The sequence below is a fragment of the Aulonocara stuartgranti genome, assembly GCF_965226115.1.
Source record: "Aulonocara stuartgranti genome assembly, chromosome: 19".
Classification (NCBI taxonomy): Eukaryota; Metazoa; Chordata; class Actinopteri; order Cichliformes; family Cichlidae; genus Aulonocara; species Aulonocara stuartgranti.
In genome coordinates, this window is record NC_138955.1 from 26,078,035 (window position 1) to 26,094,929 (window position 16,895).

General features: G+C 40.3%; 1 protein-coding gene across 2 annotated transcripts; it reads left to right on the top strand.

Annotated features, from left to right (window-relative positions):
• The first annotated feature begins 8,940 nt into the window (after positions 1-8,940).
• nubpl (nucleotide binding protein-like) lies at positions 8,941-14,963 on the top strand. 2 transcript variants are annotated; one of them, XM_082516837.1, is made up of 11 exons: positions 8,941-9,145; positions 11,072-11,189; positions 11,635-11,669; positions 11,822-11,912; positions 12,012-12,051; positions 12,162-12,252; positions 12,328-12,421; positions 12,575-12,660; positions 12,756-12,876; positions 13,853-13,935; positions 14,254-14,963. In XM_082516837.1, the coding sequence occupies exons 1-11, from the start codon at positions 9,017-9,019 to the stop codon at positions 14,314-14,316; spliced, it is 951 nt and encodes a 316-aa protein (XP_082372963.1). In that variant the 5' UTR covers positions 8,941-9,016; the 3' UTR covers positions 14,317-14,963. The 2 variants fall into 2 exon arrangements, with proteins under 2 accessions (XP_082372963.1, XP_082372962.1); XM_082516836.1 differs by having other exon boundaries at positions 8,944-9,145; positions 11,072-11,216.
• Positions 14,964-16,895: the final 1,932 nt, after the last annotated feature.

The following is a 16,895-nucleotide window of genomic DNA, read 5'->3' on the forward strand; positions in this document are numbered from 1 at the left end:
CATCTGGACGTACCTTTTTAAGTGGGAAAAACATCCATCCACAAAAGGTACGTCCAGATGAACAAAATCATCTTTTTGGGGTTAAACCAATAGTGTCACTGCCCTCTGCTAAGACTGAAGTCATTGCCGACCTTACTTTTCTCAATACTAAACTTTGTACTTTTATTTTAGCTTAAATGTAAACAACAGCACCAAAAAACAAACTTCTTAAAATGTCTTTTTTTCGTTTCTTTTTTCCTCAAAATAAATTGTGACCGGGCTTATTGGCTGAGGTGGTGGAGCAAAACAGCGACACGTTAAGTGTGATTGCTCAAGTTCCTGTATGAACCGAACAACTTTGAAAATCCGAGGAAAAGCTGAGTGTATTTTCTTTAAAGCTCCGATGGAATTTGATGGACTACCAGGACTTTATCACACAGGTATATGAAGAGTGGTATCACTAGAAGGTGTGCACACAATGTCTCACTTCATGGTTGCTCTTCACCAACCTCTGGTGTCACTTTGTAGTCACTTGTCTTATTATTGTCTTATTTGTTGCTTTTTAGGGTTTGTGAGCACAAGCAGAGGTTTTTGCTTGGGAAGTAACCGTGACCTCTTTTTGAGAGGCTTCTCTAACGTTTAATGGTCGTGAAATATGTCAAACTTTTCTCCTCTACTTTAACAGTTGAGAGCATTTTGAACACAGTGGACAAAAGGTGCGCATTGAGGATTTTGAACTATGGCGTTTCAGTGTTGTCGCTGCCTCGGATTCGTGGACACAGATCCTTATTCACTTAGCTGCTGTTTACAGTTTAAAAGTCTTCATCAGAACAAGCACTTATAGTTGTACTTTTCTCCTCAATGTCTTTGAAAAGTAAGAGCTGATAAACCAAATCCACTAAATGCACTTTCATCTTTAAGTTTGGTATAGTAATCTGTCTTAATCTATTTTGTGTTTGATTTATTATGTGGGGAAAAGTCCTGTCAGCCATGTACTGAGAGGGCTGTGGTCGTCCATTCATCCTGTTCTAATAAATGCAAATCTCAGGAGCACCTTTAGATCTGTTCAGTTTTATTCATATAGCACCAGTTAACAGTCAACAAATCCTGTCTCAAGTAACTTTATATTGTAAGGTAAAGACCCTACAGTGTTAATGTAGGACAAGTGTTCACTCCAATTCATTGATGAAGTGAATGCAAGTCAGTAATCAAAGGTGAGTTTTTGGCCATAACTGACTACATATGTATAGCATATCATGGGCCGGTGTCCTGCAGGTTTTTGATATTATCAAATGATCAGTTCATTACCAGGCTTCTGGAGAACTTTAAGACATGTTGAGGACGTCATTCAGCCATTTAAATCAGCTGTGTTGTATCATGGACACATCTAAAACCTGCAGGACACTGGCCCTCACAAAAAAAAATCTTAAAATGTACTTGCAGAACCAGGACATTACCCGGACATTTTCTATTTTTCTACAGATTCCTTTTTACAGTGTAAAGCAACACAGCTGTTTCCTCCAATAACTGATGGACTTTTTGCATATCGTAACATAAATATTCATACACTCAATACACTCAAAAAACAAGCATGAACCTTTCTGAGCATGGTTTTGTGTCTCTGCTTATAATTTGGTTACTAAGACAATAATGATCCTGACATGTGCTGTGTTCTCAGTCGGTGCCCATATAACACTTTTAAATATCTTATCATCAAGTACCTGCATCCTGCTGGAGAACTGTACGTAAAACACACAAACACACCAGTGAACACAGCTGCTGAACATCTGTATCTTCATAAACTCTGTTATCTTGTACCCGTCTGCATCTGTGTTCCAGTCTGCGATTTTGTCCCTCCTGCTCCCCCATCCAACACCTCCACTCCAAAGTAAGTTTCTGTGGTGCTTTGTGTCATGGACCCCGCCATATTAGTCAGAGGCCCCTTTACTACAGTTCAGAGTCGCGGACCTTCAGTAATAGTAATAAATCACACAGCAATAGTACATTCACGTTGTTGTAAAAAGCATGATAATATATTAAGTAATCCAAAGTATTCAGAATACATTACTGTCATTGAGTAACGTAACGGAATACGTTACAGAATACATTTCGGGGCATGTATTCTGTAATCTGTAATGGAATACATTTTAAAAGTAACCTTCCCAACACTGTAAATGAACATTTGTTTTTTAAATTAATTTTTTTAATTATTTGACTATATATGAATATAGTGCTTGTGTATAAATACACAAACACTATATATGAATATAGTGCTTGTGTATAAATACACAAACACTATATATGAATATAGTGCTTGTGTATAAATTCACAAACAATACACATATGCTTTCATGCTTTCAATTGTGTAATTTAAGTGATCTAGGTAGCTCTGTTTTAGAAGTTCAGTTCATGCTAGAAATGTGTTTTGGAGTTTGTACGTGTTTTGTCTCTAGGGGCCACCGCATATATTTATATATAAACATATATAAATAAAACCACTTTTTTTTTACATTAGTAATTCCTTTTGTACATAATTTGATATTATTTTTAATAATAAATTAATTAAAGCAACAAAACAACCTGAAGAGCCGGTTCGGAGCCGAAAGAGCCGGCTCTTTTTAGTGAGCCGAACCGAAAGAGCCGGTTCTCTAAAAACAGCCGGAAATCCCTTCACTAGCAGGCAGGCAGAAGTGGTGGACCCAAAATGCAGGACTCTGAAAACGCAGCTTTATTGCTGGACAAACTCTTCGTAAAATAAAAGCCGCAAAACCGAGACTCTAAACAGAGGTGCTGGAGGACTGGACATAACAAACACACAGCAAGTTGAAGGTAACCGACGTTAACGACACGACAACAATAACTAACTGACAGGGACTAAAATACACTGGCAGGCACATGAGGAAACGAGGAACAGGTGGGCACACAGCTGGGACTCATTAGGCAAGACAAGACAAGGGAGTAGAGCAGAATACACTCACATGAGACAAGACCTTCAAAGTAAAACAGGAAATCCACAACATGAACTCAGGGACACAAACAGGGCACAAGGGGAGGACACAGAATACCAAAATAAGAATAAACTAGAACAGAAGACAATAATCATACTAAACACAAAACGCTGGGTCAACGACCCAGCACCATGACACCATACCTTGGTTACATTTTTGAGTTGAAAGCAGCTGAGTTGCACCTTGCACCTGAGGATGAAAAAAATGTCACAAAGTGGTGTGTAGCCTTATCCCTCACTAATGAGTTGAGAGTGAGACTGCCGGACAACAATGGAGCATTGCAGTACATGTCAGTTTTCAATGTGGAGGAAACTCTAAAGCACAACAAGAGCCCTGGAGAAATAGAAAAAAATTGCTAACCTCCTTGGCTTCTCCCATGAAGCGATAGATAAGAGTGTCCACCAATGGCATGCTATCCATCTGGAATGAGACAAAAAATTTCTGGAGTGAGTTTTGGAAGTACAGGGATGCAGCTGATATCAACCCGTTTCAAGAACTTGCAAAGGCTGATGTGTCTGTATTGTCCTTGCCACACTCAAATGCTGAAGTTGAGAGAGTATTCAGCCAGATGAGTGTGGTAAAAAGCAAACAAAAAACACCAGCTGCCTGATAACGAGATGAGATGATGAGATAGCCTTTATTTGTCAGTTGCAGGTCTTTTGCCCACAACCGAGATGACAGACCTTGCCGACCGTACATAGAATACACCAACATCACATTGGGGAGACAGGTCAGGCCAGGTAGCGAGGAAAAAAAACATCGAAATGTGTAACACAAAAGGATAATACAGGAATGCACAGATATCAACACACCATAGCACAATAAACACAGACAAGCAACATGGGAAAGCGTTCCAGTGTGTACATCTGATCTGGGACCGCTGCAATCTTCGACTGCGCCTCCAGCTGACCCGATGTCCACATCAGAGGGGAGGTAAGCGTTGGAGGTGGCGTTGGATCCGGGGTAGGGAGGGTGATGCGTCAGTGAGTGCTTATCAGTATCAGTATATGTGTTTGCGTGTCCATAGTTCAGCTGAGACAGTGTCCTTCGCCCTGCCAGGCTAAGTAAACAGTCTTCCAGCCAACCCAGGTGGCCTTGTAGGGAATGGGAAGGAACAGACTCAACACAGTCGTTATCAGGGAGTTTTTGTTCGGCTCCAGCCTCGAGCCCACAGCTGGCGCCAAAGGGGTAGCCGGATTATGATGGTAATTTTTCTTTTGCAACAACTCATAAGAATTTCAAAGCTGTTCTTTAACACTCCGACACTGGTCTCTCAATCTCCCGTTGGAGAACCGCGAGATTCCCATGATGGTATCAAACTTGCGTTCCGTGGTGTTGTCATTCTTTTGCTCAGAGAGCCGATTCTGAGAACTCACAACTGCAGTGAGCTGTTCTGCGAGGTGTTATTCTGAGTATTCACGGCAGCTGTAAGCGTCTCCAAGGTCTTAACCATGCTGCTTTCAATGAGCCTGTTCTGAGAAGTCGCGCCTCGTCCCATCGTTTCAATCCCAGCGGGCAGCCTTGGGGGGGTTTGAACAGCTCGTTCCGCTGTCTTAATTCTCCGATAAGCCAGGGCCAAGCCAGCTCCGATCAGGAAGAACCCTGTTATCATGGTTTCGAATAGATAGATATCTTCAGCGTCCTCGATCGACAGTCCCGCCAGGCACACGACCCTCCATTTCTGCCACCCGTCCATCGTGTATCCGGCAGGGGAAGTCCCTCCAAGGCACTCGGGCTCTCCCGAGCCCAGACTTCTCGTTGAGAAAAGGGTGTCAATAGCATTCAGAGACCAGTTGATCAAATCCATAATTCTCTTTAGGTTTTAGAAACAGACTGTGAGAGTGTGTTCCAGGGAAAGTAATACAAAAAACATGAGACTAGACAAGGACATAAGCAGGGAAGATAAGGGAGAGGAGAGGAGAAAAAGTGCATCCGCCTCCTCCGAGAGCCAAATACAATAATGTTTTGCAGCTTTTTGGCACATCAGCTGCTTACTCATTTAAGTCAAGTGCTGCAGTTGCTGAACATGAGATGAAAATGAGGATGACCTACTCTTTCTGTGAGCCAGCACAGCCTGTGTGTGTGTGTGTGTGTGTGTGTGGAGGGATGTCTGAAAAAACAAAACAAAGCAATCAGGCTGAATTAGGACCAGACTAATCTTTTTTTCACATTGACACTGTTTATTTCTACTGTCTGTTTTTGGTCCATTTAGATTGCTAATGTAGTTTGTTAACAAAATGATGGTTAAAAACTTTTACCCTTAGTCTTGTGTGGTTTAAAACTACTTAAAAAGCGTGCCTATTTCGGGTCACTTTTGCCAGTCCCAAGCCCGAATAAAGGAGGAGGGTTGGAATTAAGATAAATGTAACTTGTAGTTCTAAATATATTCTAAATGCATTTAGGGTGTTTTTTACTCACTTTATGTCTTTTCCACGATGTTATTTCTCTTTCCTACAGCGTAGTTTACAAGCATGACCAATTATGCAAATTAGGCGATGGCATCACTTCTAGCGACTTCTAGAACAGCCTATAGTGATTTTCCATAATGAGGAGTTGACATTACTGCCCCAGTGCAAGATGTACATCATGTATTTGGAGCTGCTACCTGCAGTGTTCCTTCTCTGTCTTGCCTCTTGAGAGGTCAGCTCAGCTAAAGGTTTGCTTGCAGCTATGGTGGCAATGATCAAAAGTGTGAGGGCTTAATTTACAAGAGCTGTGTGCCTATGAATGGCAAGTGTAGGTGTGTTTTCTCTTTCCAGTGCCCTTTTACAAATGGAATGCAGCAGCCCTGTGAAGTCTCTGTGTCCTGTGATGTGCTGCTTCATTAACCAGATTCAGGATGTGCATTTATCTGATAGACTGTTCGTCTGCTTTGCTGACAGCCAGGTATAAAGCTTTACATAAACAGATACACTGCCACTGGATTTTGGAGGCCATTTCCCTAGCATAAAGTACCAAAGGTCTCTCATTGCCTCAGTGTGTGAGACCACATACCACCAGGGAATGGCAGCCTTATTTAAAGAGTTTATATGAGTGATATCATCACAAACCCAGAGGGTTCATACGAGAGGCTGATCCAAAAGCAGACTCAAGAGCTGACTTACTTTTTGATCAAGCTTTATTTACACACCAAAACAAGGATTATCTGTACACGCGTGCACACACACACAAACACACACACATGGAGAGATTTCTGGCAAGCAGTTCTGAAACAGAGGAAAGACTGCAGTGAGCTAAGACTTTATTACAGAAGGTAGCCGTGGTTTGGGGGGTGCAGGACTGATCTGATTATGGTCAGAACCAGTCTGCTTGAGGAGAGGATGGCTGTAGAGGCTGTGCAAAGGTTGGAGGTCGTTAAGTAGCGACATCATATTTTTTAGTTTGGCTGAAGAAGGGAGGCGTTGACTGGCATTCAGTGGGCACAACAGGGGAGGCCAGCAATTTGGATGGAGAGTAATTCTCCAGAGAAGCAGGGCTAATCAGAGTAGGAATGTTAGGAAAGGAGAATGTATCCGGCTGTGGAGTGGCAGGGAGGTGGTTAAGGAGTGACCACATGTCTTCCTGAATGTCAGCGAAACCAATAGGCTCTTTTTGGTGTTGAAAGAATGTGGCAGAAGAGGTAAATGATGTGGATAGAGACGTATATACAGGAGAAGCAGGGTTGGTCTGATTTAGGTGATGACCAGTGAGTGGAGAGGAGGGCTGCTGAGACTGCTCAGAAGTGAGGAGGGGGTCAAGCTGTTCCACCACTGACAGCAGTGCTTCATCAGTGTCACTGACAAAAGTGGCCTGGAGCTGGACGGGTGCAGCAGAGGAGGCCAGTGATGCAGATGGGGAGAAATCCACACGAGAAGCTGGGAGGACCGGATTTACTTGACACACAGGTGCATCAACTGTTGTCTGTGTGTTCTGCAGCTGCAGACACGCTGACTGCTGATCAGGAAGGTTGGTAACAGCTGGCTGTCTCTGTGGCTGCTCAAGAGGCTCCTTCGCAACTGAATAGGAAGAAGATGGCTGTGTCTGAGCTGGCGTCACACAAAGCCTCTTGGCCTGTTGATCTTCCTGTTTAGGTTCAGATGCTGCACAAACAAACACAAACAAAAACACAGTAAGTCTTCTTTTGTTAACAGATTTCCGTCTTCTTTTCATCACATTTCACATGAAAAAACGTCGTAATTCCCAGAAATCTCCTCTCACCTGTGCTCGAGGTGCGATTTCGTGTCCTCTTCCTCTTTTTGCCCTAAAAACAAAAATATGAGAATTTTCATCAGTTGATCCAAACTCTGTGCACTGGTTGTTTCATAATTCAGTGCAGTGATGGGCACATGTATGAACTGCATGTTAGCACTTTGTGTTTGTGTGTTTTACGTACAGTTCTCCAGCAGGATGCAGGTACTGGATCATTTGTGGAATCCCGAGCACATTACGCTTGAAACACACACAAAAAAAAAAAAAAAGAAACACACAAAACACACAACAGATGATGAGAAAAGCTGGAATGCTGTGATCTATCCACTCGGTGGAAGAAGTGATCAGTGGGAGGAGAAGATGTGCATAAAACTACATTCATACATAGCTGGACTTTGATCTCCTGCGTTATTCTTTGGAATTATGTTTGCTAAACACCTGTTTTCCTCTTCATTCTGTTCCGGACCCTTTTGTTACCGCTCCACACACACACCCCTAGACCTCCTTCGTGAGGATGTAACAGTAGAGCAGCAGAGTCCATCATTACTGAGGCAGTCTCTCCTGCATGAAGTCCAGGTGCTGGTTTTCAGGTGTGTGTCTGATGCCACAAAGCTGACTCAGAACCGTAACACCCCACATCTATGAAACAGATGTGGGTGTGTTCTCATCTCTCAGAGGAGTCCAAATCGTCATCAAACAGACCTACGGACACACAAAAACATTTGAAAACATAAACAACCAGACAATCAGCAGTGATTTCATTATTATTCATATATTATTCATTATTTCCACATCATTTACTGTATATATCACAGCATTTGGGGCCTTTATAAGCACACTAAACATTACTAAACTGAATCAATTTCAGATTTTGTTTTTCATGATGTAGTATATTTTATTAATAATTAAGTTTCATTAGCTGTATCTTTACCATACATTTGCTGCACAGGTGTATATACAGGTGCAATGAATGCTTAAATTGTACTGATTAGCACAATGCTAAGTTTCAGTATATTGGTGATTAGAAATGTCTTGTTAGTGGGAAAGTTTTTTATTCTTAAATGCAGACATCTCAAAGCTAAACCATGTATAAACAGATGGTGACAGAAGTCGCTGAAACTTGTAAATGAAACAAAGCCCATAAACTTTTAACACTTTTCAGTAAGTTCAATTCATGTTAAAAGGACGCCTCCTCCCTACATAAGATGTGGATCATGATTTCCCTTTCTGTTCACACTATGCATAGGTTCTTGGATTCTACATTGCCCCTGTTTTTCTTTCTTTCTTTCTTTTGTTATTTCTCGTTTTTGTTTTTTTTATCTCTCTTTTTCGTCTGTTGCAATGCTCAACCGTATATATTTAGATGCTTGGATAACTAATGGTGCCTTATATGTTTTTATTGTTATAAAGTTAATGAATGAGAAGAAAACACATGACCCATTTAACCCACTTCCGTGTCAACGTTAACTGAAACTGTTCAGACATGTTCAGGACTGCGCGCTATTTTCGCATACCGTCCTTACCTACTTGCTCCCCCTCCCCGTCTATTTACTTGTAGTGTCGTCCTTAAATTGACTTTTCAGCACCTTTCACCACTCAGGATCAAAATAGGGGGGAAAAATGAAGAATAAAATATAATTTTTAAAACCTGTGTTGTTGATACACGAGTTTCTTTCTTTTTAACGTACAGTTTTAAATGTTTCATATTAAATTTTAGAAAGCGCTTAGTTCTCACGGACTAACGATGGATAAACAAATCTCCCACCCGCCACGAGCATGCGCATTTTGCGCAACTATGACGCAAACATGCCTCGACTTGAGGGGCATCTAAACAGCTAAACATGGCCCTGTTCGCATACAGCAGACTGTCACATTTACTGAAAATATCAGTTTATAAATCTTCGGTTTTACGAACGGGGAGCGAAATAAAACATGGAGCTACGTGCTGTGTACAGTTTAAACGCTGCCAGGTAATGTTTTTCTGTGTTTCTCTTCGTACGACTTCAGTTAATGTAGCTCTCTGTTGGTGATAAGCTAAACGGAAACTCAACAACACGACCGGAAATAACATGTTCAGAATAAAAGCGACAATCGTAAAATATACTGAGGGAATTAAACAATCCGGAACACACCTTTATTTTAACACACACAAGAGTTAAAATGGTTTTACTTGATCAGATGTTGCTGTTCTCCTTTATGTAGCGTTCTAAACTTTAGCTGTAACACCCACATTTAGAACACGAAAAGATAATTTTGAAACTTTAAACCGGAAGTGGTTATTGATTTCATAAATACTTGACTGTTAATTATAGAACTATATATATATATATATATATATATATATATATATATATATATATATATATATATATATATATATACTGTTACCTTAATACTATTAACAACCAATTACATATCGTGAACATGTTTCTAAGAATAGTAGCAAGCATAGTAATCCCACTCTGTGCACTCTCTATTATATATGGTATAAGGTTTGTTTATCCCAAAAGGTTAAATCTGTTCATCTGGACGTAGCGTTTTCAGTGAGAGAAACGTTATGTCACTTATTCAAGTGATTCAGCTGATTACAGGTTCCCCCAACCTTATGCTAGGGTGACCATACTTTGATTTCCAAAAAAGAGGACACTTGGCTCAGTCATGAAGAACTTGCTTAAAGAAATATATAAAATCGGCCCAGGCATTTTCACTAAAGAAGGAGAAACAGGAGAGGGAGGGGGAGAGAATGAGAGAAGAATCAGAATCAGAATACTTTATTGATCCCTGGGGGAAATAATTTTTTGTTACAGTGCTCCATTATAAACCAACATTAAGACAAAACAGACAATACGCTAACTAAGAATAGTACAATATATACATATATATGTGTTATACACATATACACATATATACACATATATACGTCACATAAGAAGAGGCAGCTGACAGTGTAAAGACGCAGAATAACTCCAGCTTTGTGTCTTTTTCCATTCTAGCTGAAGTACGGGACAAACTGTGTTCCTTTTCACCTTCATACGAAAAGTGTAATATTTTCTCTGAATACGGGACGATTAGTTTTTTTACGGGACGGTTGGCAACTCTACTAACTAACCTTATGAATAAAGTTCAACATCAGTAACATCATAGCACCCACCCAGATGTATAGAAACTCCATCATGCTAGCTAGTATGCAGTGTGAGTTATTATAACTGACTGTAAAAAGTCAGCACAACGAAAATAAACTACACCTAAACTTGGTTTACATCTGACCCAGATAGACTGCAGGTCGAAACTTCTTACCTGAAGTTCAGGGTCTCTCCTCCTCCTGCCTCCCGTTTTTCCCTCATCCACCTGCTGGCCTCTGTCGAAGCTCCGCCACAGCCACCACCAAACAACTGAGTTATTTTTACACATCGGCCAGCATCTGGCCAACCCACCACCTATTTATTGTTTATACCGTTACAAAAAAAACTCCATCGGCCCACCGGGCAGATGCCCAGTATGCCCGATGGCAAGTCCAGCTATGGTCGGTACGAGGGAAATTTCTTTTGCAGTTCGTTTAAAAGATGGACTTTGGGGTCTTTTTATAAGGTTGGGGAAACCTGCAGTCAGCTGAGACTGAAGAAGTCTTTTGGATGAGTGATGAAACGTTTCTCCCACTGAAAAATGCTATGTCCAGATGAATAGAATCAACCTTTTGGGATTTACTTACCTGCGTGCATCAAGAAAAGGTTTGTTTACATTTTATGTTCAGATCAAAGTCCATTTATCATAGACCACAGTGTCATCTGGGACTATCTGTAATTTCAGCGTTAATGTGTCTTTTGGTCTTTTAATCTCTCAAACACAAACTAAACTTTTGCGTTGTTTATATTATTTACTGGTTTGTTGTTTTACAGAGGTCAGTGGACAGTAAGGCATTGCAGGAGAGGCAGAGGCAGCAGATGGCCCGAGGTCTCCCCAAACAGAAGCCCATCCCAGGGGTCAAGCAAGTCATTGTTGTGGCTTCAGGAAAAGGTGGTGTTGGGAAGTCCACTACTGCAGGTGCTCAGTAAAACTCATACTAAACAATGGAAAATTCTCTCACCATCTTTTTTCTTCCAGAGCTATTTTATTTTTAAGAGGGTAAAATTGGTGCTTTTGAATGAATTCCTTTTTAGGTATGGCCTTGTTTGGAGTTTATAGAACAATGCCAAAAAAAAGGGAAGAAAAAAGGTTCTGAAATGGAAAAGTAATTGGTGAAGTAGATTTCATCTGCTATTGCAGTGTTTTCTGCTAAACGTTACTTAACAAGAAACCATTTTGAACGTAAGATCTTATACTTTTTACTTTGGCGCTGATCATAAAAGATCTTTAAATAGAAAAATATTAAAAGAAAATCATGTTTCAGGTGGCCTAATGTTTGAACATTTTCAATGAGAAGTATTTGATTTGATTTGGTCTGTTTTTTCTCTCATGCCAGTGAATTTGGCTCTAGGATTAATGGCCAATGACATGGTAAGGAATCTGCTTTATCATTATATATTATATATTTTATATACTATATATGTATGTAATTTCAGCCAACAAAAAACAACACACATATGACAGTGAGCTGTTAGTCTGTCCTCCTCAGAGCTATACTGTATGACTTTTTCTCTCTCTTCCAGTCAAAGTCTGTGGGTCTGTTGGATGCCGATGTGTTTGGTCCATCGATTCCCAAACTTATGAACCTGAAAGGAAACCCAGAGCTCAGTGACAGTATGGCTAGTTCAATTCAGCTGAAGGTTTCTAAAATTCCAGTAAACATTTTATAACAGAAAAGTGTTTTTTTATTTCTTTTTTTTACATATCTTTCAGATAATCGGATGATCCCCCTGACCAACTATGGGGTTCCTTGGTGAGACTGTCATCAACATTACATCACAACCTTTTTGTTATACCCATAAATAGCCCTAAATCATGTCTATTATGTGACCTATTCTTCTGATTCACTTTCTTCTCTGCCAGCATGTCTATGGGTTTTCTGGTTGATGATGTGGCTCCGATAGTGTGGCGGGGGCTCATGGTGATGTCTGGTATAGAGAAACTGCTCAGACAGGTGAGACCAGTTTAGATTGCACTGTCAGTTTATTGAATTTAAAGGAAGCTGATGAAACATGTTTTGTGATTGTAGGTGGACTGGGGGTCGTTGGACTATTTGGTAGTGGACATGCCTCCTGGGACTGGAGACGTCCAGCTGTCGATCACCCAGAACATCCCCATAGCAGGTGGGTTTGTCACACATCACCTAATACAAATGATGTTTTCTAAACACATAACTTCACTTTTTAAAAGTATCCTCATTGCTGTAGCCCCCAGAAGTAAATAACACATGTTTAGTTCAAAGTTAAGTCGGGTCATGTGATGTTTGTCTTGTACAGGTGCGGTTATTGTGTCCACGCCGCAGGACATCGCTCTGCTGGATGCTCGCAGAGGAGCCGAGATGTTTAAGAAAGTGAACGTGCCGGTAATGTGTTGATGTGTGTGTCAGTGTATGCATAAACTATTGGATTCAGGTTGGGTCGATGAATACAACAGGAAGTGATATTTTCTTTCCTGCAGGTTCTGGGTCTGGTTCAGAACATGAGCGTCTTCCAGTGCCCCAAATGCAATCATGAGACCCACATCTTCGGCTCTGATGGGGCCCGACAGCTTGCAGACACTTTGGGAGTCACATTTTTAGGTTGGACCGTCACTTTCATTTAATTTGTTTTTAGTGATGTCCGAGGGTGCTCGAAGTAGTTTGCTGTCCGTATTAACCCTCGTATGCTCCAAGACATTAGGTGCAGTAAAAGTGGCATGCATAAAGTTGAGGGAACATATATATTTTATAGGAATTTTTTCATTCATGTTGTCATTCCTAAATTCTTTAGTGGGCTTTTGACAAAGTAAGACTCAGGAATCAGATTTTTCTTTTATCTGTTAAAAGCTAAGATTTATTTTTGGGCTTTTTACCTTTGTCAGACTCAAACCCGGGCCACCACATTTCAGTCGGAAGGAATATGGGTACCTCTTCAATCAGTCTGCTAAACTGGCACCCAAAAGCTATAGTTCATATAGATTACCAAGAGGAATGCAGCTTAGAGATTCACATTTACCACAGCAGCCTGACAGCATGAACTCAGCAGCACTCTCTGTATTCCCTGGGGCAAAGCTGTGGATAGTCCTAACACACATCGTACAATTTAACTTAATCATTTTCTTCGCCATCTTATTGATGGTGAACAAACCCCATATTTAAGTCATAGCACACAACTTTCATGGACCTGGCCTGTCACATGAGACAGTTTTATCCGCATCGTGGTAGATGTTTGTGTGACCTTGAAGATCTAACACTTGCTTTTTGCAAATGCCTCTAGTTGCTATGTTTTGACTGTTAGACTACTATAGAGTCCTAACCCAGACCTGTCTGGAAAGTGGCATTAATTTTGCAAAGAAAAAAAGCTTTTTGCCTCAACACCCCCATATCTGGAATGAACCGAGTGACTTGGATGTGTCTCATTGCCGTCACAAGGATGATTTGACATTGGTTTTATGAACTATTTCATTTGAAAACAACAAAGTAAAGCTTTTGATTTTCTGTTTCTGAAAACATTGAAACCATTTTTGATTTCTTTTATATTTAACATGTGATTTCATGTATATGTGACTGTTTCCAGGTGACATCCCTCTTCACATAACCATCAGAGAGACATCAGACAGAGGACAGCCAGTGGTCATCTCTTCTCCCAACAGCCCTGAGGTCTCTGTTTGAATCTATTCTATTCTGTTTTGCTCTTCTTTTTTTCAAAAAAAGAAATATTTATTTATTTTTTTTATTCTACCCCACATTTCTCTCTTTCGTTTTCTCATTCTTATTTTATAAATGAACAAAATAGTATGAGTAAAACTTCAAACTTTATCGGTAAACCACTCACTGAAAGCAGATAACACAATACAACAAAAATATAATATTATGTCCTAGTTATTTATTCTTCAGCTTCAGTAGAAATCTGTTCATATACCTGCTCAGCTACACTGCAGCACTGAGGTGTAACTTGATTTTATTTTCACTGTCCAGGCAGCAGCATACAGGACGGTGGCGTCTGCTGTGGTCCAGAGACTACAGAAAGTCAGTAGTTGACAGACGCTTCAAGATGAAGTCAGCTGGGTGACGCATGAAGACGTTGAATGACACGTATACAGAACACAGACTAACGCACAAAGTCATCTGCTGTCCAAAACGCACAAAAGAATGTCGATTCTTATCCATGTTGTAACAGTATTTTTATTGTGTGTCCATGTAGTTCTCTGACAGCGTTTCATAAAACGGTCAGCTACACAACCCTAGTCTTAACCCTTTCTGATCTGCTCGCATGCTGTTGGCCATAAATGGCAGCACATTAGCTGGATGCCAGTAAAGTAAAGACAGTAATATAATAATTCCTTTGTCTTGTTTTCCTTTTCTTTTCCTGCAGAAAAAAAAGTGTTGAATATTATTGTATTAGATAATTGTCTGCATCATGATATACACAATGATTTAACAGTCAATTTGAATTTGTTTTTCTGGTGTGTTTTTGTCATTTTAGTGAGAAATCAAAGTAATAAAAACATCAAGGATTTTTGCCTCTATGAAGTATTGCTCTTATTTGTATACAGAGTAAAAGTGATAGATCCTGTACGAAAATGACCTTTTCATCTGCTTTATGCAGTTCCATGAATAACCAGCAGAGAGGGCTGTGTGCATTTAAATAAATGAATTACACATCAGGATGTGTAACCTGAAACATTTTGGTTTCTGGCTGCTCCTCTGTGATTTTCTTGGCTGTTATTCTGTGTTCATCTTTTCTCCACACAGGTCAGAAGTCTCCCTCGTCACGCTGTCAGGGTTCACTCGATAAAGAGTTTGATGCCCAGGCAGTACTTACATCGAAACTAAAGCCATTTCTTTTGTGTGGCAAATAGGGACAATTTCTCTTGTGTGTCTGCAGAGGTGTTTTCAGGAGGTCGTATGTTTGCTTTTTGGACATTTTGTCTCTTTTTGGAGTTGTCCTTGTTTGCTCCTAGGTTGTTTTGTGTCTTCCCGGTGTTTGTGCCTGTCACTCTGAGATTGTTTTGTGTCCGTGCAGCGTCATTTTGTGTCTCCTGAGGATGTTGTATCTCTCAGGTTGTTGTGTGTCTCTTGGAGGTTGTTTCCTGTCTTGGTTGTGTCCTTTTGTAGTTTTTTTTGAAGGCGTTTTTGCATCTCCGCCGTCAGTGCGTTTCTCTCTGGGGTTGTTTTGAGTCAGTGTGTTTCTTTGTGGTTACTCTTTGTGTCTGAGGTTTTGTGTTTTCTTTTGTGTCTCTGGTGTGCATTTTTGTCTCCTGTTTTCTGTTTCCAGTGTGTGTTTGTGCCTCTCTTAGGTTATTTAGTGTCTTTTTTGTTATCCTATTTGTATTTGTGTTGTTTTAATTATTTAATGTCACTTTAAAATTGTTTTGTGTCATTTTGTGTCACTCTGTTATTATTACATACCTCCAATCCTGTTTTGTGTGCATGTGTGTGTTTTTGCGAGTGTGTGTGTGTGGTTTTTAAAAATTATATATTTTGTGTCTCTGGTGTACATTTGTATCTCTCTGAGATTGTTTTGTGCCTTTTTAGTGTTGTTATCCATCCCTGGTGTATATTTGTGTGTCTGATGTTGTTTTGTGTTTTTAATTGTGTGTCCAGTGTACATTTGTGTGTCAGTGGCTGTTTGGTGTCTTTCTATTCTTTAGTGTGTTTTTAGTGCTGTTTTGTGTCTCTAGTGTACGTTTGTGTCTCTGGTGTATATTTGTGTCTCTAGGGCTTTTTGTTGTGCCTCTTTGATGTTGTTTTGTGCCTCTTTATATTTTGTGTGTGTGTTTGTGGTCATCTTTTTCTATACTAGTCATCATCCAGTCTGAGTTAGGCCAATTTAATGACGTGGTTTCTTGTAAAATCTATTCTTCTAGTGAAACTGATGAGTCGTTGTTTATTCGCGGGTTCACCTTTTGCATTGTGTTCACAGTGTCTTGCTATAACAGGCTAAATGTCTGCTGTTATTTAAAGGGATTTGAATCACTGCTGTTATTGCAGTATTTTAGGAAATGTCCAAACTTGTTACTATAGTAAAGGTGATAAAGAGACATGGGGATGAAGAATGGCTTCAGAGACAAGCTAAAGTGCAATAGCTCATTAATGATAGCTGCAATCATTAAATATATTAAAATCTTGTTTATTTTGACCAGGAAAGAGTCACATGACTTTTAGGGGGCATAAAACAAAGAGGAGGGAGTCAGTGACACGACCAGACTGAGTCTTTGGGTTAAAACAGGCGTTTTTCTCACACGCTCTCTGCCAGAAACTGTTGACCACAGCTGTGAAATGTCTGAGTGTGTTGGCGCAGAACTACACCCACACATAAAACACACATTTCTGTCACTTTAGAGGACCTTACATTCACTGCTACTTGTCTCAACTAAGAATTTCGGCACATTTCTGTTCATCCACACAGCGTTACAGCGACATACAGGTTCATACACAGACACATACACACAAGGAATGAACAATGATTTCTTATCTGAGTTGTCTGCTGATTTCTGTCAGTTTTCCAGAGAACTCCCCCTCCCCACTCGGTATGTGTGTGAATCAGCCCGTACACAAAGGCCTCTCTGCTTTTCACAAAAGAATGAAGGCTGCTTTTTGTTTTTGCTTCGTTTTAT

Excerpts from the sequence above, each read along its gene's own strand:
- nubpl (XM_082516836.1), top strand. The coding sequence starts at position 9,017 with ATGGCCCTGTTCGCATACAGCAGACTGTCACATTTACTGAAAATATCA. Across the intron at positions 12,052-12,161 it reads ACCAACTATGGGGTTCCTTG|CATGTCTATGGGTTTTCTGG; the intron begins GTGAGACTGTCA and ends CTTCTCTGCCAG. Across the intron at positions 12,422-12,574 it reads CCAGAACATCCCCATAGCAG|GTGCGGTTATTGTGTCCACG; the intron begins GTGGGTTTGTCA and ends TGTCTTGTACAG.